Genomic DNA, 27922 nt, shown 5'->3' with positions numbered 1-27922 from the left:
ATACAGTTGGAAGTGCTTCTGGGTCTGTGCGGCCAGCAAATTGCAAAAGACAGTCCACGTTCACAATATGTGAATCACAGACCCATTGAAGTCAATGGGTCCGCCCCACAATGCAGGGTGCACATGACTGGTGACTAAATCCTAAATAGGCTTTAACACACAAACCATTGTCTAACTGGATACCAGTATATCCACTGGTTATTTATTATATTTGCCTATTACATGCTAAAAACAATCCAGTGAAGAGTTCTGAAATCTACTGCCATAGTATGTCGACAAATTTGGTGGTCAAAATTTATAGCAATGTGTACGTCCATTTACTGAGCCGAGTGCTGCTGGTCACACATGCTCAGTCACTCTCCCCACAGCCAGGTCTCTGCATAGTTATCTTATGTCCACTGCAAAGCAGCTAATAGAAATAGTATTCTGCAAGGGAAAACTTATTATTAGTTCCCCTTCAGTGAACAGAGGGAAGAAGGCTAGTGAATAGAGTTGAGCGGAGACCTGGATGTGTAACATCCCAGAGTTATGTTACGAAACTCTTTTACCCCGCTACAACCTGTTAAGGGCATTAACTTTGTCATCTTGTGTAATTTCACATTATATTCTCATATATGTGCATTTAAAGCCTTGCTAAATGTATTTTGTTGTCAATTTTCATGTTCACCAGCAGGTGGCAGCAATGTTAGCAAGGACTTAGCCAGTTTAGTGCTTCTAGACTGGAATAGTTCATTCCAGTTTAGCTCCCCCCTCTGTGAGCAGAAGTGGATTACTTCCATATCCTGCCTCATGGGGAGAGAAGGAAGTTAGAGTTAGTGTGCCAGCCACCCCGGCTAGGGGAAGGCTGTGCATGTAGGAGCTCCCAGATATAGGGATCCAAAGCCAGAATCTTGTCTCATCTGAGACATTGATTATCATCCCCAGCATGAGCCTTGCAGCCTCAGCTGGTACAAGCAAGCAGCCACCTCCAGTATTCCAGGAAGAAGCATACCCTGTGAAGCCAACTGTGAGTACCGTCCAGTGACTAGGAGAAGCCAAATTCCTCCTCAGCTAATCAGTCCTCAAGATAGCAGAAGATAGTAAGCGCAGAAGATATAAATTCCTGCCACATTACAGAGCCACAAGCAGACGACTTATCCTGAAAAGAGCTCCAGGCACATGATAGAGCAGAAGATAGATTCCTGCCACACATTGCCAATACGTGCTGGGACCCAAGACTATTGCTGTATCTCGCTTGGATTAAAGCTGCGACCAGTAAAGACGAGTTTGAACTTTACCACAAGTCTGGATGTCAATTATTGCTGCAAATCCCTCAATTACTCCTACTAGCAACACCCTAATTTTATGGCAAGTGAGCCAGGATCCAGGAGTCCCGCTGTACCCAGGTAGGAGACACCCTTGACACCATTGCTACTACCATACAGAGACATTATACCACTCTGGCATTCCTAACCTGGTGCGTGAGTTACAACACCTTAAAGGGCCCTGTGACTGTACCCTGCGCACACTGCAATTGGCGTCACGAACAAACAACAGACTATTATACACATATCCTGACCCACTGCATAATTTGGCGTCGGTGTAAATATACCCATGGTCCGGCTCATTGCAGATGTTCCGGTTCGACAGGTTCGGCCGAACTTCACAAAAAAGTTTGAGTTGAACTTGACCCCGAACTCCATTGAAGTCAATGGGGACCTGAACTTTTGAGCACTAAAATGGCTCTAAAAATATCATGGAAAGGGCTGCAAATGGCAGCAAAATGTGGTTAAGAGCATGGCGTGCTCTGCAAACAAATGTGGATAGGGAAATTACTTTAAATAACAAAATACGTAAAAATAAAAAACAATAATCTTAATCTAGGAGGACGAGGTCCATGTGGAGTAGGAGGTTGAGGAGGCAGTGGATGTGGCAGTGTAGGTGGAAGCGGCGGTGGAGGTAGCCTACACTGCTTTTTGGTTTTAAATTTATTTAAATTTTTTTTAAATTAGGGTACACCCCAAAACATTGGGAAATATAACCTGTGATAACCCCCTCCAGCCGTGCTAAACAAACAGTTCAGACAATACACTGGCTGCAGGGCAGGCCAGCAACTCCAAGGCGTAAAGGGCAAGCTCAGGCCATGTGCCCAATTTGGACACCCAGAAGTTAAAGGGGGCAGACCCGTCATTCAGTACGTGTAGGCGTGTGCACACATACTGCCCCACCATGTCGCACGTCCCCGTGATGTTCATGATCCAATTGGATATCTTCTCTATCAACTTTCGATGTTCTTTTCTGAGCCTACCATCTTGATCACGGTTATCAGCGAATCAGGGTTCCACCCTGGAGAGGGAGTGTGAGAAAGAGAGACCACATCCAAGGGAGGTTAATTTTTTTAAATTAAATATGATCGAACGGAAAAGTGGGACAAATTATTGAAGCGCAAATGTGGGACAAGTTGTTAAAGTTTAAGCATTGAATGAAAGGAGAATTTTTTAAATTTAATTCCCTGTCACCTATGCAGAGCAGGGGTTTAATCACGGCAAAAATGGTCAAATGTCACCCAATAATGTAACAGACAAATTAGTGAAATGTTTTTACCTGTCTACTAGGTATAGCAGGGGTATATCAAAGCCAAAAATTGGTGAATTTCACCTGAGAATGTAACAGACAAATTAGTGAAATTTGTTTACCTGTCTACTAGGTACCGCAGGGGTATATCACACCCAAAAATTGGTGAATTTCACCCAAATATGTAACAGACAAATTAGTGAAATGTTACCTGTCTACTAGGTAGAGCAGGGGTATATCACACCCACAAATTGGTGAATTTCACATGAATATGTAAGAGACAAATAAAATTAATATTTTTTACCTGTCTACTAGGTATAGCAGGGGTATATCACAGCCAAAAATTGGTGAATTTCACCCAAATATGTAACAGACAAATTAGTGAAATGTTACCTGTCTACTAGATAGAGCCGGGGTATATCACACCTAAAAATTGGTGATTTTCACCCAAAAATTTAACAGACAAATTAGTGAAATGACAGAAAATAAAATACGTACAAATAAAAAAAGAAATAAACTTGATTTATGAGGTGGAGGTCCATATGGAGTAGGAGTTTGAGGAGGCGGTGGATGCAGTGGTGGAGGTGGACGAGGTACCCAACACTGGTTTTTGTTTTTTATTTTTTTTATATATTTTTTTGATTAGGGTACACTCCAAAAGAGTGTAAAATATCCAAAATACAATAATGAGCAATTGCGCTGTAGTATAACAATGGCTGGTTAAGGCCGGTATACATGTCTATTCTGCACAAGGTACGGACAAGTCCTGTGGGATCCATGCCTGGTTCATTTTAATGAACGTGAGCTTGTCCACATTGGCTGTGGACAGGCGGCTGCGCTTGTCTGTGATAACGCCTCCTGCCGTGCTAAACACACGTTCAGACAATACACTGGCTGCAGTGCAGGCCAGCACCTCCGAGGCGTAAAGGGCAAGCTCAGGCCATGTGCCCAATTTGGAGACCCAGAAGTTGAAGGGGGCAGACCCGTCATTCAGTACTTGTATGCGTGTGCACACATACTGCTCCACCATGTTGCTGAAATGCTGCCTCCTGCTAAGACGTTCCATATCAGCTGGTGGTGCTGGTTGTTGTGGCGTGCTGACAAAGCTTTTCCACATTTCGGCCATGCTAACCCTGCCTTCTGAGGCGCTGGTGGTGCCCCAGCTGCGTTGGCGATGTCTTCCTCCTCCTCTGCCTTCGCCTTGTGCTTCCACTATGCCCCCGCTGTCAGGTGGGAATGCCACTAGCAGCGCGTCTACCAGCGTGCGCTTGTATTCGCGCATCTTACAATCACGCTCCAGTGACAGAATTAAGGACGGTGTGTTGTCCTTGTAACGGGGATCCAGCAGCGTGGCCACCCAGTAATCAGCACAAGTTAGAATATGGGAAACTCGGCGGTCGTTGCGGAGACACTGGAGCATGTAATCGCTCATGTGTGCCAGGCTGCCCAGAGGCAACGAAAAGCTGTCCTCTGTGGGAGGTGTATCGTCTGTGTCATCTGTATCCCCCCAGCCACGCACCAGTGATGGCCATGAGCTGGTTTGGGTGCCACTCTGCTGTGAACATGGTTCCTCCTCCTCCATCTTCTCCTCCTTATCCTCCACCTCGTCATCCTCCAGAACTATGCCCTGGCTGGACAATTGTGTACCTGCCGTTTGTGGGTGCAGGAACCCACCCTCGGAGCCACTTGTGAATGACTAGCCGGAAACCCTATGAAATGATCCCGCTTCCTCCTTCTGTGCCACATCCTCTTCCATCATCGCCAGCAGCGTTTTTTCAAGGAGGCATAGAAGCGGGATAGCAACGCTGAGAACGGCGTTATCGGCACTGGCCATGTTGGTGGAGTACTTGAAACAGCGCAACAAGGAACACAGGTCTCACATGGAGGCCCACTCATTGGTGGTGAAGTGGTGCTGTTCCGCAGAGCGACTCACCCGTGCGTGCTGCAGCTGAAACTCCACTATCGCCTGCTGCTGCTCGCACAGTCTGGCCAGCATGTGCAAGGTGGAGTTCCACTTTGTGGGCACGTATCATATCAGGTGGTGAGCGGGAAGGCCGAGTTTACGCTGCAGCACTGACAGACGAGCAGCAGCAGGGTGAGAACACCGAAAGCGCGCACAGACGGCCCGCACTTTATGCAGCAGCTCTGACATATCAGGGTAATTTTTAAGGAACCTCTGCACCATCAAGGCAAGGGATCTCCGTCAAACCGGCTAGTCCCAGAGCTGCTACGAGATTTCGCCCATTATCGCACACCACCAGGCCGGGCTTGAGGCTCACTGGCACCAACCACTCATCGGTCTGTTGTTCAAGGCCCGTCCACAGCTCCTGCGTGGTGTGGGGTTTGTCCCCCAAACAGATAAGTTTTAAAACTGCCTGCTATCGTTTACCCCTGACTGTGCTGAAGTTGGTGGTGAAGGTGTTATGCTGAACGGATGAGGAGCCGGTAGAGGATGAGTAAGCGGAGTAGGAGGAGGAAGCAACAGGCAAACTGAAGCGCCCTGCAATCCTCGGTGGTGGAAGGACATGCGCCAAACTGCTATCCGCCTCAGGCCCAGCCGCCACTGCATTTACCCAGTGTGCTGTTAGAGGGATATAACGTCCCTGACCGTGCTTACTGGTCCACGTATCCGTAGTTAGGTGGACCTTGCCACAGATGGCGTTGCGCAGTGCACACCTGATTTTGTCCCCCACTTGGTTGTGCAAGGAAGGGATGGCACTCCTGGAAAAGTAGTGGCGGCTGGGCACAACGTACTGTGGGACAGGCACCGCCATAAGGCTTTTAAAACTCTCCGTCTCCACCAGACGGAATGACAGCATTTCAAAGGACAGTAATTTTGAAATGCTGGCATTTAGGGCCAGGGATCGCGGGTGGGAAGGGGGGTACTTCCTCTTCCGCTCCAGTGTTTGGGAGATGGAGAGCTGAACGCTTCCGTGGGACATTGTGGAGATGCTTGGTGACTCAGGTAGTGGTGTTGCTGGCAGATCCTCTGTTTGCGGGGTGGCAGGTGCCACTGTCACTCCAGAGGTGGGTGAAGAGGCCGAGACTGCAGCAGAAGAGGAAGCAGGAGGAGCCAGAGACCTTTCTTGGTTTTTGAGGTGTCTACTCCACTGCAGCTCGTGCTTTGCACTTAGATGCCTGGTCATGCAGGTTGTGCTCAGGTGGAGAACGTTTATGCCTCGCTTCAGGCTCTGATTGCACAGCGTGCAAACCACTCGTGTCTTGTCGTCAGCACATTGTCTGAAGAACTGCCATGCCAGGGAACTCCTTGGAGCTGGCTTTGGTGTGCTTGGTCCTTTGCTGCAGTGGGCAGTAGCAGGCGTACTGTCTAGGGGACTGCCGCTCCGCTTTTGCACCCTGCTCCCTCTTCTGTTGTGCTGGTGGCTCTGTGCGACCACCGCCTCTTCCTCCGAACTACACAGGTCACTCACATGACCTTGATTCCATGTGGGGTCGAGGACCTCATCGTCCTCCACATCATCTTCCACCCAGTCTTCACCCCTGCCCTCCTTGTCGGTCTGCACACTTTCGAAAGCCACAGCAGTTGGCACCTGTGTTTCGTCATCATCCGAGATGTGCTGCGGTGGTCCTCCCATGTACTCATCTTGAAACATAAGTGGTTGGGCATCGGTGCACTCAATATCTTCCACTTCTGGGGCAGGGCTAGGTGGATGGTCCTGGGAAACCCTGCTAGCAGAGTCATCAAAAAGCAGAAGAGACTGCTGCATGACTTGGGGATCAGACTGCTGCATGACTTGGGGATCAGACTGCTTGGCTGATTTGCAAGGGGGTGAGGTGAAAGACTGATGGACATCGGCTGCAGGTGCCAACTCTGATCTTTCAGCAGGAGACTGGGTGGGAGACAATGTAAAGGAACTGGAGGGGTTTCACTTGTGCGTGTAGCTGGCACAGATCGACCACGTCCTCTCCCTGCAACAGGAGCTCCACCAGCAGCACCATGACCGGGGGCCACATCCCTTATTTGATTCTCTCCTCATATATCTAAAATTTAGGATCTTGCCCAAAATGGGTGTTTTTTTTTTATAACAGAATAGAACAGTATCTAAAGGGTGTATCTCACAATTAAAGATGCAGCAAAGGCTGCAAAATTAAGATTTTTTCCCTAAATAGGTGTTTTTTTAATTGCAGAATAGAACAACCGTATCTAAAGGGTGTATCTCACAATGACAGATGCAGCAAAGGCTGCAAAATTAAGATTTTTGGCCCAAATAGGTGTTTTTTTTATAGCAGAATAGAACAACAGTATCTAAAGGGTGTATCTCACAATGAAAGATGCAGACAAGGCCGCAAATTAAGTATTTTGCCCAAAAAGTTAAGTATTTAAAGCTTGTTTTTAACAATCACAGATGCAGCAAAGGCTGCAATATTAACCCTTTCATGACCAATGGTCATTGATGCCCCAGTGTCCAGGTCAAAATTTACAAATCTGACATGCGTCACTTTATGTTGTAATAGCTTTGGAACACTTTTATTTATCCAAGCCATTCTGAGATTGTTTTCTCGTGACAAATTGTACTTCATGATAGTCAAAATTTTGAGTCAATATATTTCACCTTTATTTATGAAAAAATCCCAGATTTACAAAAAAAAAAATTCACAAAAAATTTAATTTCTCTGCTTCTAAATCAGAAAGTCATACCTAATAAAATATTTATTACTTAACATTCCCCATATGTCTACTTTATGTTGGCATCATTTTGGAAATGTCATTTTATTTTTTTAGGATGTTAGAAGGCTTAGAAGTTTAGAAGCAGTTTCCAAAACCCACTTTTTAAAGACCAGTTCAGGTCTAAAGTCACTTTGTGGGGCTTACAAAGTGGAAACCCCCCATAAATGACCCCGTTGTAGAAACTACACCCCTCAAGTTACTCAAAACTGATTTTACAAACTTTGTTAACCCTTTAGGTGTTCTACAAGAATTAAAGGAAAATGGAGATGAAATTTCAAAATTTCACTTTTTTGGCAGATTTTCCATTTTATTAAAATTTTTTCTTTAACACATTGAGGGTTAACAGCCAAACAAAACTCAATATTTATTACCCTGATTCTGCGGTTTACAGAAACACCCCACATGTGGTCGTAAACTGATGTAAGGGCGCACGGCAGGGCGCAGAAGGAAAGGAACGCCGTATGGTTTTTGGAAGGCAGATTTTGCTGGACTGGTTTTATATGCCTTGTCCCATTTAAAGCCCCCCTGATGCACCCATACAGTAGAAACTCCCAAAAAGTGACCCTATTTTGGAAACTAGGGGATAAGGTGCCAGTTTTATTGGTAATATTTTGGGGTACATATGATAAGTTTTTTGTAAAGCAAGGTAACTGAAAAATGGCTGTTTTGGCACAGTTTTTTTTTTTACAAGATTCATCTGACAGGGTAGATCGTGTGACGATCAGGGTAGATCGTATGCTATTTTTATAGAGCAGGTTGTTACGGACGCAATGATATCAAATATGTCTACTTTCTTTGTTTGTTTGTTTCAGTTTTACATAATGAAGCATTTTTGAAAAAGAAATTATGTTTTTGTGTGTCCATTTTCTGAACGCCATATGTTTTTTATTTTTCTGCCGATCGTCTTGATTTTTACAGAAAGAGTGGAGGTTTTTATTGGTGACATTTTTGGGTACATAGGATTTTTTGATCATTCATTATTACACTTTATGGGGCAAGGTGACCAAAAAATGTTATGTTTTGGAACAGTTTTTATTTACTTATTTTTACAGCGTTTATCTGAAGGGTTAGGTCATGTGACAGTTTTATAGAGCAGATCGTTACGGATGTGGCAATACCTAATATGTATACTTTTTTTTATTTATTTAAGTTTTACACAATAATAGCATTTCTGAAACCAAAAAAATTGTTTAAGTGTCTCCATAGTCTGAGAGCCATAGCTTTTTTATTTTTTGGGTTTTTTATTTTTTGTCTTAAATAGGGTATTATTTTTTGCAGGATGAGGTGACGGTTTGATTGGTACTATTTTGGGGGTCATAAGCCTTTTTAATCGCTTGCTGTTGCACTTTTTGTGATGTAAGGTGACAAAAATGGCTTTTTTTACACAGTTTTTATTTTTTTATGGTGTTTATCAGACGGGGTCTATCATGATATATATTTGTAGAGACGGTCGTTACGGACGCGGTGATACCCAATATGTGTAGTTTTTTTTTCATTTTTTATAAGAAAAGGCAATTTATTTTTTTCATTTTACTTTTTTTTCATTTTTTTTTTTTACTTTTATTATTTTCACTTTTTTTAGCAAGTCCCTCTTGGATCTTGAAGATCCAGTGGGGCTGATGGCTGTACTATACTTTGCAATGCTCTTGCATTGCAAAGTATAATACTATCAGATGCCCTGTAGGTGGCAACAGCGTCCGGTTGGCAGCCCCGATGGTGGAGAGAGGGAGCGGTAGCGGCATCCATGGGGTTACAGCAGAGTGTCAGCATAGAGCTGACACTCTTTGCTGATGGCGGCGGCTCAGGAATGGAGCCGCCGCCATCACACACAGCAGGGGGACCGGGGGCAGCGCTGGAAAGGGGGGGGGGAAATGGCCGCCAACATTGAGGGAGGCGGGGGCAGGAGGAATCTATGGGGCGGGGAGGGGGCGGACCGCATCAGAGCAGGAGATGAGCGCAGGAGGCAGGAGATGAGCTTCAGGGGCAGGCGGCAGGCGGACACAAGGGGGGGCTTGGAGGCGCACAGATCGGGGGACACAGATCGGGGGGCACGAGGAACACTACCTGATTTCAGTCTCTTATCTGCAGAGCGCAGATCAGAGCCTGAAACCGGCATTTTTTCACTGCCGCGATCCGATTGGTTAGTCTGCATAGACTAACCAATCGGATCGATTGTCGGCAAGGGGCCACTCTGATTGGTCCCTTGCCGGCATTACTGAACTGTATGCTGTCCGTGACAGCAGCAGGACAGGGGCAGAAGCTTTAATCCAAGCGCTGCTAAAGAACTGGCTTGACGTTTATAGACGTGATAGCTGCACGGGGCATGTGCAAATATCACATATATAAACGGATTGCAGTCGGGAAGGTGTTAAGTACTTTGCCCAAAAAGGGTGTTTTTTTAATAACAGAATATGACAGCAGTATATAACACTTGAATTTCACACTGACAGATGCAGCAAGGGCTGTAAAGTTGAGTATTTTGTTCAAAAAGGGTGTTTTTTAAAACCCAGAAAATTATTGCTGTATTTCTAGCTTAAATTGCACACTGACTAATGCTGCAAAGGCCACAGATGTAGGGTCTTGCCAAAAATGGGTGATTTTTTTAACCCAGAATATAGATGCAGTAGCTTCTATTTGACTGTCACAAATGCACATATGCTGTGCTGTTGCACAGAAGTTGCATAAAATAGCTGCCGCCCACCTAACTAACAGACGGATAAAAGGTTTTTTTCTGCGTCACTGGCCTCAGGGCAGGGTAAAAAAATTGTGCACTGCACCCACAAAACTAAAACTATGTAGATCGCTGAGTTAACAAGCACTTCTGATTAAAGATTCTTTCCTATTCTCTCCCTCACTGCAGCAGCATCCTCTCCCTACACTAGTAACAGCAGAGTGACGTGAAGCGCTATGTGACTCCAGCTTATAGAGAGGCTGGGTCACATGCTGCACTGGCCAATCACAGCCATGCCATAAGTAGGCATGGCTGTGATGGCTTCTAAGGGCACAGAGTTAAACGCTTGTTGATTGGCTGCTCTGCAGCCTTTTAAAAAGCGGCATAATATAGCCGAACCCGAACTTTTACTGAAATGTTCGGGTTCGGGTCCAGGGGTCCAAAAATCCTAAAGTTCAGTACGAACCCGAACTTTACAGTTCGGGTTCGCTCAACCCTACTAGTAAACATAGGATGATCATGTAGAGACCAGGCTGTGGGAAGAGTGACTGAGCATGCCTGACCAGCAACACTCAGCTCAGTAGATGGACGCACACATTGCTATACGCTTCGACCACCAGGTAAATGTCATAACTCTTCACTGGATCATTTATTTAACAGCATGTAATTGGAAAGTATGCTTCATTTGTATTATTTATACAATGAATATTAAATGGAATGGTATGGAACAACCCCTTTAAAGAAGATTTGTGTATTAATTTGTTCACTTCACACATGCTTGATATGCTAACCATACGTACTGCATTCTGGCTCCATACACTATATCCATCCTGTATCAATCTACGAACTCCGTCTATATTGCCAGCATGTGCTTCATAGTGCAGAAGTGTGTTGCCATACTGAAAGGGATGAAATGCATCAATGTATTATCTATAAAATATATGTAGAAGGTAGGCTCTGTTCACACCACATCTGGCCACACAGTAGACAGTATCCAGCCCTAAGTAACTTTGCTGATTTCACACAACAGCTATATATGAGAAAAAAAACTGTGCCAAATGAAAATGCTGCGGGTTTGCAAAAGGTGATATCTGTGGCAGAAATCCACAACATAAATTGACAGGAAGCGAATTTAAAATCTGCACAACGTGTCTAGTGGAGTGCGGATTTTTATGGATGAGATCTGGTAACATCTCATCCACTTTGTTGCTACTTGTAAACGCTGTGGATTTTTCACATGCAAATCGGCTGCAGAAAATCCACACGTATGTGACACCACAGGATTCTGTTCATTATTTTGCACCAGAGTGAAAGTGTAACTAAAGGCTTACAGGTGAAACTCGAAAAATTTGAATATCGTGCAAAAGTTCATTTATTTCAGTAATGCAACTTAAAATAAGTTATATTAATGCATCTTAAAATTAGAATATTGTGAAAAGGTTCAATATTCTAGGCTCAAAGTGTCACACTCTAGTCAGCTAATTAATCCATACCCCCTGAGCAAAGGGTATCTGAAATTGTGACTTTGGGGTTTTTATAAGCTATAAGCTATAATAATCCAAATTATAACAGATAAAGGCTTGAAATATCTCGCTTGGCATGTAATGAGTCTATCTCATATATTAGTTTCACCTTTAATTTGCATTACTAAAATAAATGAACTTTGCACAATATTCAAATTTTTTGAGTTTCACCTGTACTTTCACTTTATTAAAACCTAAAGTACATGTGATAAAAAGCATATTTGTAATGTACTTAAAAGGGTAGTCCAGGCTTTTACTATTGATGACCTATCCTCAGAACAGGTCATCAATATCAGAACGGTGGGGGACTGATACCCGACACCCCCGCCGATCAGCTGTATGAGGAGACAGGGCGCGCAGTGTGCACGTGCCATCTCCCTTCTCTCTTCCTGTTCACCGCTGCTGTCTATGGTCTTTGCCATAGACATAGCAGCAGTAGGAAGAGAGAAGGGAGACAGTACGTAGAAGGGAGTACAGCTGATCGGCGGGGGTACCGGGTGTTGGACCCCCGTCGATCTGATATTGATGACCTATCCTGGGGCTCACATAGCACATCGTTCCTCTGCCTGTGCTTGCTCTGCAAAAGCCTGACAAAGCCCTTCTATGTCAGGGTTTAGGAAAGCAAAAAAGTGTCACACATGTGGTATCGCCGTAGGGGCAATGTGTTTTGTGGTGTATTTTCTCTCTGGGTGAGAGAAATATCTCTAAAAGTCAACTTTTCCCATTTTTTTATACAAAGTTGTCATTTTAGAGAGATATTTCTCTCACCCAGCATGGGTATTTGTAAACAGACACCCCAAAACACATTGCCCACCTTCTCCTCAGTACGGCGATACCACATGTGTGACACTTTTTTGCAGCCTAGGTGCGCAAAGGGGCCCAAATTCTAAAGAGCACCTTTAGGATTTCACAGGGCATTTTTTAGGCATTTGGATTCCAGACTTCTCACGCTTTAGGTCCCCTAAAATGCCAGGGCAGTATAAATACCCCACAAGTGACCCCATTTTGGAAAGAAGACACCCCAAGGTATTCCGTGAGGGGCATGGTGAGTTCCTAGAATTTTTTATTTTTTTTGGCACAAGTTAGCGGAAAATTATGATTTTCTTTTCTTTTTTTTTTTTACAAAGTCTCATATTCCACTAACTTGTGACAAAAAATAGAATTTTACATGAACTCACCATACCCCTCACGGAATACCTTGGGGTGTCTTCTTTCCAAAATGGGGTCACTTGTGGGGTATTTATACTGCCCTGGCATTTTAGGGGCCCTAAAGCGTGAGAAGTCTGGAATCCAAATGCGTAAAAAATGCCCTGTGAAATCGTAAAGATACTCTTTGGAATTTGGGCCCCTTTGCGCACCTAGGCTGCAAAAAAAGTGTCACACATGTGGTATCGCCGTACTCAGGAGAAGTAGGGCAATGTGTTTTGGGGGTGTCTTTTTACATATACCCATGCTGGGTGAGAGAAATATCTCTCTAAAATGACAACTTTGTATAAAAAAATGGGAAAAGTTGACTTTTAGAGATATTTCTCTCACCCAGCATGGGTATATGTAAAAATACACCCCAAAACACATTGCCCCTACGGCGATACCACATGTGTGACACTTTTTTGCAGCCTAGGTGCGCAAAGGGGCCCAAATTCCAATGAGTACCTTTTTGGAGGGTATTTTTAGGCATTTGGATTCCAGACTTCTTCTCACGCTTTAGGGCCCCTAAAATGCCAGGGCAGTATAAATACCCCACAAGTGACCCCATTTTGGAAAGAAGACACCCCAAGGTATTCCGTGAGAGGCATGGCGAGTTCATAGAAGTTTTTTTTTTGGCACAAGTTAGCGGAAATTTATTTTTATTTATTTTTTCTCACAAAGTCTCCCTTTCCGCTAATTTGTGGCAAAAAGTTAAATCTTTCATGGACTCAATATGCCCCTCAGCGAATACCTTGGGGTGTCTACTTTCCGAAATGGGGTCATTTGTGGGGTGTGTTTACTGTTCTGGAATTTTGGGCGGGGCTAAATTGTGAGCAACCCTGTAAAGCCTAAAGGTACTTTTTGGACTTTCGGCCCGTTTACGCACCTAGGCTGCAAAAAAGTGTCACACATGTGGTATCGCCGTACTCAAGAGAAGTAGGGCAATGTGTTTTGGGGTGTATTTTTACATATACCCATGCTGGGTGAGAGGAATATCTCTGTAAATTGACAACTTTGTATAAAAATTTTTTAAAAGTTGTCATTTACAGAGATATTTCTCACACACATATTTCTTGCAGCCTAGGTGCGCAAAGGGGCCCAAATTCCAATGAGAATCTTTACGATTTCACAGGGCATTTTTTACGCATTTGGATTCCAAACTACTTCTCATGCTTTAGGTCCCCTAAAGTGCCAGGGCAGTATAAATACCCCACAAGTGACCCCATTTTGGAAAGAAGACACCCCAAGGTATTCCGTGAGGGGCATGGCGAGTTCCTAGAATATTTATTTTTTTGGCACAAGTTAGCGGAATTTTTTTTTTATTTTTTATTTTTTTTCTCTTACAAAGTCTCATATTCCACTAACTTGTGACAAAAAATAAAATTTTACATGAACTCGCCATGCCCCTCACGAAATACCTTGGGGTGTCTTCTTTCCAAAATGGGGTCACATGTGGGGTATTTATACTGCCCTGGCATTTTAGGGGCCCTAAAGCGTGAAGAGAAGTCTGGAATATAAATGTCTAAAAAAATTTACGCATTTGGATTCCGTGAGGGGTATGGTGAGTTCATGTGAGATTTTATTTTTTGTCACAAGTTAGTGGAATATGAGACTTTGTAAGAAAAAACAAAAAAAAAAAATCAATTTCCGCTAACTTGTGACAAAAAAAAAATCTTCTATGAACTCGCTATGCCCCTCAAAAGTGATCTTTTTATAGCGCCGCAGCGATTTTACGGTGTTTTTGCTGTGATCAGAAAAAATTAAATTTCTGTCACTGCGGTGGGGCGGACTGAGCGCAAGTGTGCGCACAAGATCAGGCCTGATCGGGCGAACACTGCGTTTTTTGTAGAGCCTATAGAACATGTCCTATTCTTGTCCGCAATTGCGGACAAGAAAAGGCATTTTCTATATAGTTTTGGCAATGTGCGGATCCGCGTGTCCGTGTTTTGAGGATCCGCGGTGTCCGTGTTTTGCGAATCCGCGGATCTGCAAAACACATACGGACGTCTGAATGGAGCCTTACAGGGGGGTGATCAATGACAGGGGGGTGATCACCCCATATAGACTCCCTGATCACCCCCCTGTCATTGATCACCCCCCTGTAAGGCACAATTCAGACGTCCGTATGTGTTTTGCGGATCCGCAGATCCACGGATCCGCAAAACACATACGGACGTCTGAATGGAGCCTTACAGGGGGGTGATCAATGACAGGGGGGTTATCAGGGAGTCTAATATGGGGTGATCAGGGGTTAATAAGGGGTTATTAAGTGACGGGGGGGGGGGGGGTGTAGTGTAGTGGTGTTTGGTGCTACTTTACAGAGCTGCCTGTGTCCTCTGGTGGTCGATCCAAGCAAAAGGGACCACCAGAGGACCAGATAGCAGGTATATTAGACGCTGTTAACAAAACAGTGTCTAATATACCTTTCAGGGGTTAAAAAAATCGCATCTACAGCCTGCCAGCGAATGATCGCCGCTGGCAGGCTGTAGATCAGCTCGTTTACCTGCCGTTCCTGTGAACGCGCACTCCTGTGTGCGCGCGTTCACAGGAAATCTCGCGTCTCGCGAGATGACGCGCCGGCGCGTCAAAGAGGAATGAATCGACCGCCTCCGGAACGCAGTCCTGCGTTAGGCGGTCCGGAGGCGGTTAAAGAAGGATGGATAGGTAGAAGTAAAAAAATGTCCAAAAAAACTGACAAAATATAGCATTTTTCATATTTTTTTTATGTATTATTATTATAATAGTCAAAAGCAGCCATCTGCAAATATGTAGACATAAAATTGCATATAGAAACAGATAGTCTGGAGGCCATTCGAAATATCTGGCGTTGCAAGGAAACATACAGATGCCTAAAGATATTTATTCATTACATATATACATTAAAATCAGTGTACACTTGGGAAAATATAAAAAATATAAAAAAATATAAAAAAAAAATAATAATAAACTCAATGAATTAGGGTAATTTCACACTAGCGTTGGTTCAGATACGGCAGGCAGTAACGGCAACGGAACAGCCTGCCGGATCCGGAAAACCATATGCAAACGGAAATCTGTTTTTTCCAGATCTGTTAGACTATATCACCGGATCCGTCTCATCCGGTATCATCCGGAATAACGGATCCGGTATTTAATTTTTATCAAAGACGAAAATAGCTCCTCCTATGTCCCAGCGCAGACCGGAAAACCGGATCCGGCAACGCGGCAATTTCCGGAACACTTGGTACTGGATGCGGCATTAATACATTTCTATGAAAATCATTGCCGGATCCAGCAAGTGCGTGTGTTCCGGGATTTTGTCCGGAAAAAATACCGCAGCAAACTGCAGGATTTTGTCTGGTCGACTACCGTACAAGGGACGGAACGGAAGACATCCTGATGCATACTGAACGGATTGCTTTCCATTCAGAATGCATTAGGACAAAACTGATGCGTTTTTATCTGGTATTGAGACCCTTTGCCGGATTTCAATACCGAAAAAGAATAACGCTAGTGTGAAAGTACCCTTCGAAGTAAATAAGTAAAAGCAAAATAGCCTAAAAATATATCAACAGTATCAATAAATATCAACAGTATCAATAAAAAAGGGGGAGGGTGTTATTCTATGCACACACTCTGTTATACCGTCAAAATGTGTACAGCATTTTTTAAACCAATGTTTCGTAACCAGTTGATTACTTAACCCATAGGATACCAGCGCTGTACATGTACGGCGCAGAAATGCGGAACAGAAATACCAGCGTCGTACATGTAATTTTTTGAAAAAACTGTGCTAAAAAAAACACTTTTTGGTCACCTTACATCACTAAAAGTGCAACACCAAGCGATCAAAAAGGTGTATGCCCCCCAAAAAAATACCAATCTAACTGTCACCTCATTTCACAAAAATGAGCCCCTACCTAAGACAATCGCCCAAAAAAATAAAAAAAACTATGGCTCTCAGACTATGGAGACACTAAAACATGATTTTTTTGGTTTCAAAAATGCTTTTATTGTGTTAAATGTAAAAAAAAATAAAAAGTATACACATTAGGTATTGCCATGTCCGTAACGACCTGCTCTATAAAAATATCAGATTACTTAACCCCTCAGATGAACACAATAAAAATGGTGTCAAAAAGCCATTTTTTTGTCACCTTATATCACAAAAAGTGTAATAGCAAGCGATCAAAAAGACATATGCACCCAAAAATAGTACTAATCAAACCGTCATCTCATCCCGCAAAAAATGAGACCCTACCAAAGACAATCACCCAAAAAAAAAAAAATGCGGCTCTCAGAATATGGAGACACTAAAATATGATTTTTTTTTGTTTCAAAAACCGGAATTAGACTTACCGGTAATTCAGTTTCCATGAAATCACCATGAGGGCCACAAGGAGATTGACCCATGACCTCTGTGGGGGCAAAAAACAGAGAAGAGGTTAAATTGCCCCCTCCCACCACCACACCTCAGTGTTCCAAAGATATCAAGTGCCAGAAGTGTATTAGTATTTCCCAGTATTACATCATACCAGAAAAATACCGGTGAAAAAACTTCAAACAAAAGAAAGGGAGGGAATATATGGGCCATCATGGTGATTTCATGGAAACTGAATTACCGGTAAGTCTAATTCCGGTTTTCCCATATCATCACCATGACGGCCACAAGGAGAGTTATAAAATTACTTCTTATGGGGGGGGCAACCGCTTGAAGAACTTTCTGACCAAAGGAGAGGCCAGAGGTTCCAGATAAATCTAAGCGGTAATGTTTCACAAATGTGTGAATACTAGACCAGGAGGCAGCCCTGCATATATCATCCAGGGAGGCCCCTGCTCTTTCAGCAAAAGTAGTGGAGACAGCTCTGGTAGAATGTGCCCTAATATTGGAAGGAGGATCCAGATTTTGATTCTTATAGCATAGGGTAATGGTGTCCTTTATCCATCTTGCAATGGAGGATTTTGAGACCCTGGATCCCTTATTTTTTCCAGCAAATTGGACAAGCAGGCTGTCAGACTTCCTGAAGTCCTTAGTGGCTTCTAAGTATCTAAGGACTGTACGCCTAACATCAAGCGAATAAAATTTCTCCTCCTCCTGATCCTTAGGATTGTTGAAGAAAGATGGAAGGAAGATCTCTTGGCCTCTGTTGCGGTCTGAGGCTACCTTTGGCAGGAAACCTGTGTCTAATTTAAGCACAATCTTATCATCAGTGATGGCAAGGTATGGTTCACGAATAGAGAGAGCCTGAATCTCTCCTAATTTCCTCTTAGCAGAGGTAATTGCTATAAGGAAAGCAGTCTTGAATGAAAGCAATTTAATTGAACAGTTCTCCAACGGCTCAAACGGGGAACACATAAGGTTATTGAGTACTAGATTTAAGTCCCAGGTCGGGGTGCGGGATCTTAAGGTGGGTCTAAGTCTACGGGCAGCTCTTATAAATCGTTTAATCCATCTATGGTCTGCCAGGTCGACATCAAAGAAGCCGCTTAATGCAGAAATTTGAACCTTTAAGGTAGATGGAGAGAGGCCTATATCCAGACCCTTTTGTAGAAATTCCAGAATCTTTTGAATGTTAGGCCCTTCAAGATTTGGATTCTTTTCACCTGAACATGAACAGAACCTTTTCCAGATCTTCAGGTGTATCGCAGATGTCACTTTCTTCCTGGAGCATCTCAAGGTGGCTATGACCTTGTCCGACAGGCCCTGAGACTTTAAGAGGGAGACCTCAGGATCCAAGCCGTGAGTTTCAGGAACTCCGGATGAGGATGTAGTAAAGGACCTTGGTATAGGATGTCCCCTCTGAGTGGGAGTCTCACCGGGTCGTCTATTGCCAGTCTTAGGAGCGGAGCGAACCAACTCCTTTTTGGCCAGAACGGGGTGATCAATATCACTGTGGTTCTTCCTTCCAGAATCTTTTGAATGACCTTCGGGATGAGAGGCAATGGAGGGAATGCGTACACTAGATCCCAACACCATTTTAGAGAGAAGGCATCTATTCTCCAGGGATGATCTCCCGCATTTAGGGAGCAGAATGTTTGTAATTTCGTATTCTTTTTTGATGCAAACAGGTCTATTGTAGGAAGCCCCCATTTCTGGGTTAGCATATTGAAGACCTCTTGATTCAGGGCCCACTCTGTGTGATCTATTTCTTGTCTGCTTAAAAAGTCCGCTTCTAGATTTTGGGATCCCTTCAGGTGCATTGCTGAGATGGATCTTAGCTCTTTCTCTGCAAAGGAGAAAATTTCCTCTGAGATATTCTGGAGTCTCCTTGATCGAGTACCTCCCTGGTGTTTCAGGTAGGAGACCACGGTCGTGTTGTCCGATAGGACCCTCACGTGCTGTTTTCTTATCAGCTGTTTGGCTGAAAGTAGAGCTTCTCTTACCGCATACAGCTCCCTGAAATTTGAAGATTGGACAGATATGAGATGCTTCCAAGTTCCCTGGAAATAAGCTTTGTCGATTTTCGCTCCCCATCCAGATTTGCTGGCATCCGTGAAGATCGTTATTGAAGGCGATTTGATCTATGGAACCCCCTGGGAAAGATTCTTCTCCTTCGTCCACCATGAGAGAGAGATCTTTACTGACCCTGGAATTCAAAGCTTGGAGTCCAGAGAGCCCTTCTTCTTGCTCCAGTGGGACAATAGCCAGTTCTGTATTACTCGACAGTGAGCCTGCGCCCACTCGACAGAAGGTATACAGGAGGTTAGGAGGCCGAGAAGGCTCATTGCTTCTCTCACTGAGCATTTCTTCCGGTGTTGGAAGTGCCTCACCTTGTTTACCAGGGACTGGATCTTGATCTGTGGTAGGAAGGTCGACTGTGTTAGGGAGTCTAGTGTAACTCCTAGGAACCTCACCTTCGTGGATGGTACTAACATTGACTTGGGTTTGTTCACTATCCATCCTAGCTGTGACAGACGGGATAAAAATATTTCCAAGTCCGACAGTAGGAGCTCTTTTGAGTCTGCTATAATTAAAAAATCGTTCAGGTACGGCACTATATTTAACCCTTCTTGTCTGAGTGGGGCTATCATTTCTATCACCAGTTTGGTGAACAGCCTTGGTGCGGCTGAAATCCCGAAGGGTAACGCTATGAATTGGAAATGGAGAATCCGATTGAAAGGGTCTAGGATCGCAAACCTTAGGTATCTCTGGTGATCTGGGTGAATGGGAACATGCAAATAGGCGTCTTTCAGGTCGACCGAGCACATAAATGCTCCTAGCTTTATCAGGGGTACTATGGATTTCAGAGACTCCATCTTGAACTTCCTGTAAAGAATAAACTTGTTCAGTTGTTTCAGGTTTATAATAGTTCGAAAGTCTCCTTCCTTCTTTTTTACTAAAAATAGGGTTGAATAGTACCCTCGACCTCTTTGAGATGCGGGAACTGGGATTACTGCTCCCTTCTTCACCAGGTCCTGGACCCCCTGGAAAATATTCATGTTGGAGGATCTGGCAGGCATCCTTGTGACGACAAATCTTGGAGGGGGGCGAGAGGTGAACTCGATCTTGTAACCTTGCCGAATGATATCCAAGGCCCAAGGATTTTTTGATGTTAGTGCCCATGGACCTAGGAAATCCTTCAGTCTCCCCCCTACAATGGCGTCATTGTTTATCTTCAAATTTAGATTGGGGCTTAAGAAGGAAACCTCTTCCTTTACCCCCCTTGGGATAAGCCCAGCGCCCTGACTTGCCTTTCCCCCTAACAGCCTTATTTTGTCCACCGTATGACCAAAAGGACTGGTTCCTTCTAAAGGACTTTTCTTAAGGGAATCCTTTTTTCTTATCAGCCGCTTTCTCAAGTATCTTGTCTAGGACCGGCCCGAATACATAATCTCCTGAAAAGGGGATAGATACTAACTTCTGTTTAGAAATTCTATCACCCGACCATGACTTCATCCATAAAGCCCGACGAGCCGCATTGGAAAGTCCTGCCTCCTTAGCACAGAATCTAATAGATTCAGCCGAGGCGTCTGCCAGGAATCCTGTAGCTGACTTAAGCAGCGGGATGGACTGCAGGATTTCTTCCCTAGAAGTCTTACTACTTAGGTGGTCTTCAAGCTCTCCTAACCATAAGTACATAGACCTAGCAACAGACGTTGCTGCAATGTTGGTCTTAATGTTATACATTGAGGCCTCCCAAGATTTTCTTAAAAGGGCATCTGCCTTCCGCTCCATAGCATCCCTCAATTGAGCGGCATCCTCAAACGGCAGGGCAGTTTTTTTGTTAACTTTCGCCACCTGCACGTCTATTTTAGGGGTCTCGTCGAACAATTTAGACTGAGAAGGGTCGAACAATAATCGATTTTTTAATTCCTTGGATACTCCAAGTCGTTTTTCTGGTTCTGACCACTCCTCCAAAATCATCTCTCTTATATGCTCTTCAATCCCCATTGTCGCTCTGACTGCTTTTAATAAGTCACCCATTTCTTCTGAGGAAAAATAAAATTTTCGATTACTTTCACAGATTTCTCCTTCAGAGAGAGAGAGAGATCATCCTCCCATTGCATGGAAGTAGAAGCTTTGTCATCAGCGTCATTAGATTCCGAGGTAATGATCTTAGAACGCGGACGTTTGCGAGAGGGCTCGCCCTGGGAATCAGATGGAGCAGCTTTAGCGGCCCTAAGTTCTTCCTGAACCACAGATCTGATACTATCCATAAGGGAGGATTGTTCCTGCTGGATCACATCAGAAATACACTCTTTACAAAGCTTCTTTCCATATTCATCAGGCAATCTTTTAGCACAAGAGATGCAGCGAGGAGGTTTTTTAACCTTTTTTTGAGCCTCCTTAGCCTGAAAATAAATATGGAATAGAGGCATCAGAAAATATGCCTAGCAGAAAATTCAATACTATCAATAAGTGGACCCCAAGAGGGATACTTACAGGAGGCAGAGAGGGAGCATCAGGCTCCATAACAGTTTGTAATTCGGGACCTGACATATTCTGGAAGTAAAACCGCATACACAGTACTCACAGACCTCAGATCAGCGTGCCATGGCCGTCCCGCCTTTTATTCAAACCGCTCTGCCTTCTGTGCTTTACTTCCGGGTTTGCGTCACATGACCGAACCCGGAAGTGACGTCACCGACGTCGGCGTGCGCACACGCCGGCCGCTACTCAGCCCGACCCACTGGGGAGGAGGAGGAGGAAGTTTGTGGCCCGGGAGCAGGCTCCAGACCAGCCAGAGCGAGCCCTCCCGATACCCCCAGCCCAGCATAAGCACGCGGCCGCCGGCGGACTGGGGGAGCTCCGATGAGCTTCAGGTAAACCAGGAGACCGTCCTCGGACCATCCTGGAGAAGAGAAAAATAAGAAAGGGTGTAGGAAACCAATTTCCCCATCTTCATCTCCCTGCCCGTCCGCAGGGAGACTCTTCTCTGACCCTGGCCACAGTGGGGACAGGAACACTGAGGTGTGGTGGTGGGAGGGGGCAATTTAACCTCTTCTCTGTTTCCTGCCCCCACAGAGGTCATGGGTCAATCTCCTTGTTGCCGTTATGGTGATGATATGGGAAAATGCTGTTTTTGTGTAAAACTTAAATAAATAAAAAAAAGCATACATATTAGGTATCGCCGAATCCGTAAGAACCTGCTGTATAAAAATTAGGGATCGACCGATATTGATTTTTTAGGGCCGATACCGATAATCTGTGAAATTTCAGGCCGATAGCCGATAAATTATACCGATATTCTGTGAAATCAAATCTGCTGAAAATTAATATGTTTTTTGTTAACGTGTAGTTCTTTTTTTGTAAATCTTTCTTTTTCATTTATAATTAATATTTTGGTGTGCGGCACCTGAGGGGTTAACTACCGCAGATCGAAGCTACCGCTCATAGAGATCGGGAGCCAGCTATGTGATTCTGCAGCCAGCTCCCGCCTCCTGTATATGAATTAATGAGAGAGGTATCTTCATTGGTGGCGCAGTGGCAACAGCCCCTTCCCTCCTCTTGTCCTCCCTCCTCTCATTGGTGGCAGAGGCAGCAGCAGCACAGGGGGAGGGAGACACTGCTTCCTTCTCCCCTGTGCTGCTGAGGGAACACAGAGAGCGCTGGCAGGAGCGCGATCCTTGTTCCCCATTAGTTATCGGAATATCGGCAAAATAGATGCTGATACCGATAACGTTCAAAATCCTGAATATCGGCCGATAATATCGGTAAAATTGATAATCGGTCGATCCCTAATAAAAATATCAAATAACCTAATCCTTCAGGTGAACACCGTAAAAAAAAAAAATAGTGTGTAAAAAAAAAACATTTTTTGTCACCTTACATCACAAAAAGTGTAATACCAAGCGATCAAAAAGTCATATGCACCCTAAATAGTACCAATCAAACCGTCATCTCATACCGAAAAAAATGAGCCCCTACATAAGACAGTCGCCAAAAAAATAAAAAAAATATGGCTTTCAGAATATGGAGACACTAAAAAAAAAAAAAAATTGTCATATTTGGTATTGTCGCGTCCGTAACAACCTGCTCTATACCACATGATCTAACCTGTCAGATGAACATTGTAAATAACAAGAAATAAAAAAAACGTGGCAAAACAGCTATTTTTTGTTACCTTGCCTCACAAAAATCATATGTACCCTAACATAGTACCAACAAAACTGCCACCTTATCCTGTAGTTTCCAAAATGGGCAATTTCTTTGGAGTTTCTACTCTAGGGGTGAATCAGGGGGGCTTCAAATGTGACATGGCAAATAAAAATTATCCCAGTGAAATAACGCACTAAAAACGCACGTGCGTTTTTTGAAAAATTTACCTGTTGGGAATAAATGTGGGATGCTGAAGGAATCAAGCCAACACAGCTTAGCGGCCGAAGCGATACCTGTTTCACCTGGGATGCAGATGCTATAAGAAGATTGGTAATGATAGGCCTCTTTCACACTTGCGTTGTCCGGATCCGTCGTGTACTCCATTTGCCGGAAGTGCCCGCTGGATCCGTAACAACGCAAGTGAACTGAAAACATTTTTCAAAATGCGTTCAGTGTTACTATGGCAGCCAGGACGCTATTAAAGTCCTGGCTGCCATAGTAGTAGTGGAGAGCGAGGGAGCAGTATACTTACAGTCCGTGCGGCTCCCGGGGCGCTCCAGAATGACGTCAGAGCGCCCCATGCGCATGGATGACGTGATCCATGCGATCACGTCATCCATGCGCGTGGGGCGCCCTGACGTCACTCTGAAGCGCCCCGGGAGCCGCACGGACGGTAAGTATACTGCTCCCCCACTTCCCACTACACTTTACCATGGCAAACAGGACTTTAGCGTCCTTGCAGCCATGATAAGCATTCAGAAAAAGCTAAACATCGGATCCGGTAATGCGCCGAAACGACGTTTAGCTTAAGGCCGGATCCGGATTAATGCCTTTCAATGGGCATTAATTCCGGATCCGGCCTTGCGGCAAGTGTTCAGGATTTTTGGCCGGAGCAAAAAGCGCAGCATGCTGCAGTATTTTCTCCGGCCAAAAAACGTTCCGTTCCGGAACTGAAGACATCCTGATGCATCCTGAACGGATTTCTCTCCATTCAGAATGCATGGGGATAATCCTGATCAGGATTCTTCCGGCATAGAGCCCCGACGACGGAACTCTATGCCGGAACAAAACAACGCAAATGTGAAAGAGCCCTAACAGTGCATTAATGTTACAATAATTAGAATCGTAGATTAGAGATTGTAACATCTAACGCTCAGATGGAACTGTAACAAACCTACTACAACAGTAATCTGTGTTTATACCACAGAACATTAACCACCTTTGACACAGTATTGAGACACAGTTGTTAGTTTAACAAGGGGAACTGCGCAAATATAAACTGGATATACCAACATGCCAGATAATACTCATATAAAGAGCAGCGTTTATTCTACTCAATCAAATAACTGCTGATTTGCCTTCTAACTAATATATACCACATGTTGACTGGATCTACATTGGCCTGACTTTTCAGTTACCACATAATGTTTAATAATGTTTATTATTGAATAACATCAAGTATATTAAGTAATCAACTGGTTACGAAACATTGTTTTAAAAAAATGCTATACACATTTTGAGGGTATAACAGAGTGTGTGCATAGAGTATCATCCTCCCCCTTTTTGATTGTTGATATATTTTGCTTTTACTTATTTACTTCTAATTCATTGAGTTTAGTATTTTCTTTTTTTGAGATTTTTATATTTTTTTATATTTTTTGTATTTTCCCATTTTTCAATAAATTGAAGTGTACACTGATTTTAATGTATATATGTAATGAATAAATATCTTTAGGCATCTATACGTTTCCTTGCAACACCAGATATTTTGAGTGCCCTCCAGACTATCTGTTCCTATATTGCTACTGTACTTTCTACCGGCAGCGGGTGTGCCGTGGAGAGAGCACCTATTCTGTGGATTTGGAACGGTAGAGCCACTGTAATATATTAGTTTCTACACATAAAATGGCATATGTCTGCATCACTTTTGAATGCATACTTTTGTTTTATCCAGATGCATATTTGTCTACTATATATAACCAAACGTGGTGTGAACTTAGCATTCATGACACTTGATACCCCCACTGATCAGCTGTTCCCTGCAGTCTCCAGCACCAGAACTAGCACAGCTCTGTTTAAGGTGTAGTGGCCCTATCAGGTTATTGCATCTCAGCTCCCATTCAAATGAATGTAACCTGGCACGGCCACTATGCTTTGAAAGGAGCTGTCCTTCCGCATTTGACACTGTACCGCATAAAAGGTTAGTATATAAAATGAGAATGCTCGGACTGGGAGAAAATGTCTGTATGTGGGTAAGCAACTGGCTGAGGGATAGAAAACAGAGGGTTGTTATTAACGGTACACACTCAGATTGGGTCACTGTCACTAGTGGGGTACCACAGGGGTCAGTATTGGGCCCTATTCTCTTCAATATATTTATTAATGATCTTGTAGAAGGCTTGCACAGTAAAATATCAATTTTTGCAGATGACACTAAACTGTGTAAAGTAATTAACACTGAAGAGGACAGTATACTACTACAGAGGGATCTGGATAGATTGGAGGCTTGGGCAGAGAAGTGGCAGATGAGGTTTAAGGCTACATTCACACTAGCGTTTTGGCCTTCCGTTTGTGAGATTTGTCATGGGCTCTCACAAGCGGTCCAAAACGGATCAGTTTTGCCCTAATGCATTCTGATTGGAAAAGGATCCGCTCAGAATGCATCAGTTTGCCTCCGTTCAGTCACCATTCCGCTCTGGAGGCGGACACCAAAACGCTGCCTGTATAAATATATCAGGGGTTAATGCAAAGATCTCTCACATCATCTATTTATCCCCAGGACTGTGACTGTGACGAGGGGACATCCTCTGCGTCTGGAGGAAAGAAGGTTTGTACACAAACATAGAAGAGGATTCTTTACGGTAAGAGCAGTGAGACTAACTCTCTGCCTGAGGAGGTGGTGATGGTGAGTACAATAAAGGAATTCAAGAGGGTCCTGGATGTATTTCTGGAGCGTAATAATATTACAGGCTATAGCTACTAGAGAGGGGTCGTTGATCCAGGGAGTTATTCTGATTGCCTGATTGGAGTCGGGAAGGAATTTTTATTCCCCTAAAGTGGGGAAAATTGCCTTCTACCTCACAGTTTTTTTTTTTTGCCTTCCTCTGGATCAACTTGCAGGATGACAGGCCGAACTGGATGGACAAATGTCTTTTTTTCAGCCTTATAAACTATGTTACTATGTTAAAGTGCTCGTTTTGGTGCCAGTGGCTGCAGGGGAACAACACATTTGGCATCCGTTTGAGCCATTTCCGCCTGAATTCCGTTTTTTTTAGACGGAAAAGAAAGTCCTGCATGCAGTTCTTTTTTTTCTGTCCAAAAAGCGTATCTCAAATTGAAATGGCTCAAACGGATGCCAAATGTGCAACAGGATACTTTTTTACAGAATCCTGTTTATTTGTTTTTTTTCAGTTGTTCTTATGGATCAGAAGAACAAAAAATGAAGCAGAGATGTGAACTTTCTCTAATTTGTCATTGTTAAGAAGAGTCTCACCTGATCGGCAGGCTTGATGCAGTGACAGTCCATCCTCCTTTTTTTTTATTGACAATTACAATATGTCCCCTGAGTGGGGTAAAAGGGAAATAATGAGACAATATGGATGGCATGAAAAATATGACAGGTATTTAGTCAAGCAAAATATGATATTAATCCACATGTACAGTTAATGTAAAAATTAAATAACTTTCAAATACGTAATCTGGGGTTTTGCAGAACATAATTCTTGTGTAAGAGCAGGGTGTGTTCCTTGAAGACTAGCACACTGAATGCCACAGAAGGGCGGCATTTCCAAGAACATGACATAACATGGTTGAATAGGTCATCAATAATACCCCATTGAACAACCACTTTAAAGGGGTATTCCCATCTTGCTATTTCATCCTCACCTGCAGCCAGCTCTGCTGTTCACTTCCTGGTTTCCTGCTTCTAAGGCTGGACGGGCTTAGGCAGTTTGAGTGAAGGCCGGCCACACCTCTGTATGACATCACACTGAGAACTCAGTTCTTGCGTGCTCCTTCATGTTGATAGTATGAGTCATCAGTCTGGCAGCCTGCAGTGTCTGTGAAACCCATCCCCCCTGCTGGGGAATCATCACTCAGAGCCATGGGAAGTGAGCGAAGACAGTAACATGTGGCTGTCCTGCAGTCTAAGGCTACTTTCACACCTGCGTTCAGGTGTCCGCTCGTGAGCTCCGTTTGAAGGGGCTCACGAGCGGTCCTGAACGCAGCCGTCCAGCCCTGATGCATTCTCAATGGAGACGGATCCACTGAGAATGCATCCGCCTGCCAGCGCTCAGCCTCCGCTCCGCTCAGTGAGCGGACACCTGAATGCTGCTTGCAGCGTTCGGGTGTCCGCCTGGCTGTGCGGAGGCGAGCGGATCCGTCCAGACTTACAATGTAAGTCAATGGGGACGGATCCGCTTGAAGATGACACCATATGGCTCAATCTTCAAGCGGATCCGTCCCCCATTGACTTTCAATGTAAAGTCTGAACGGATCCGCTCAGGCTACTTTCAGACTTAGAAAATTTTCTAAGTTATAATGCAGACGGATCCGTTCTGAACGGATGCAAACGTCTGCATTATAGGAGCGGATCCGTCTGATGAAACATCAGACGGATCCGCTCCGAACGCTAGTGTGAAAGTAGCCTAATACAGTTTTACACACAAAATCTCAGTCTTATCTTTTACAAACCCAATCTGTGCAGCAAAAACAATAATTCCATATTATACATTAGCCCAAAAGCATGTTAGCTAGTAGACTTATAATCTTTGCTTTTG

The 27922-nt window shown here is 44.0% G+C and overlaps 1 protein-coding gene across 1 annotated transcript in view; it reads right to left on the bottom strand.

Annotated features, from left to right (window-relative positions):
• LOC120985552 overlaps positions 1-27922 on the bottom strand; it is a 160642-nt gene that overhangs the window by 102310 nt on the left and 30410 nt on the right. The window contains exons 2-3 of the mRNA XM_040413559.1: positions 26638-26706; positions 10715-10813 (exon numbers count right to left, since the gene is read on the bottom strand). Coding sequence (XP_040269493.1) covers positions 10715-10813; positions 26638-26670 — 132 coding nt within the window. The 5' untranslated portion in view covers positions 26671-26706. The remainder of the gene's footprint in view (positions 1-10714; positions 10814-26637; positions 26707-27922) is intronic.

This window comes from Bufo bufo, chromosome 1, assembly GCF_905171765.1.
Source record: "Bufo bufo chromosome 1, aBufBuf1.1, whole genome shotgun sequence".
Classification (NCBI taxonomy): Eukaryota; Metazoa; Chordata; class Amphibia; order Anura; family Bufonidae; genus Bufo; species Bufo bufo.
The sequence above is the reverse complement of the archived record's forward strand: the minus strand, read 5'-3'. Positions and strand labels throughout refer to the sequence as shown.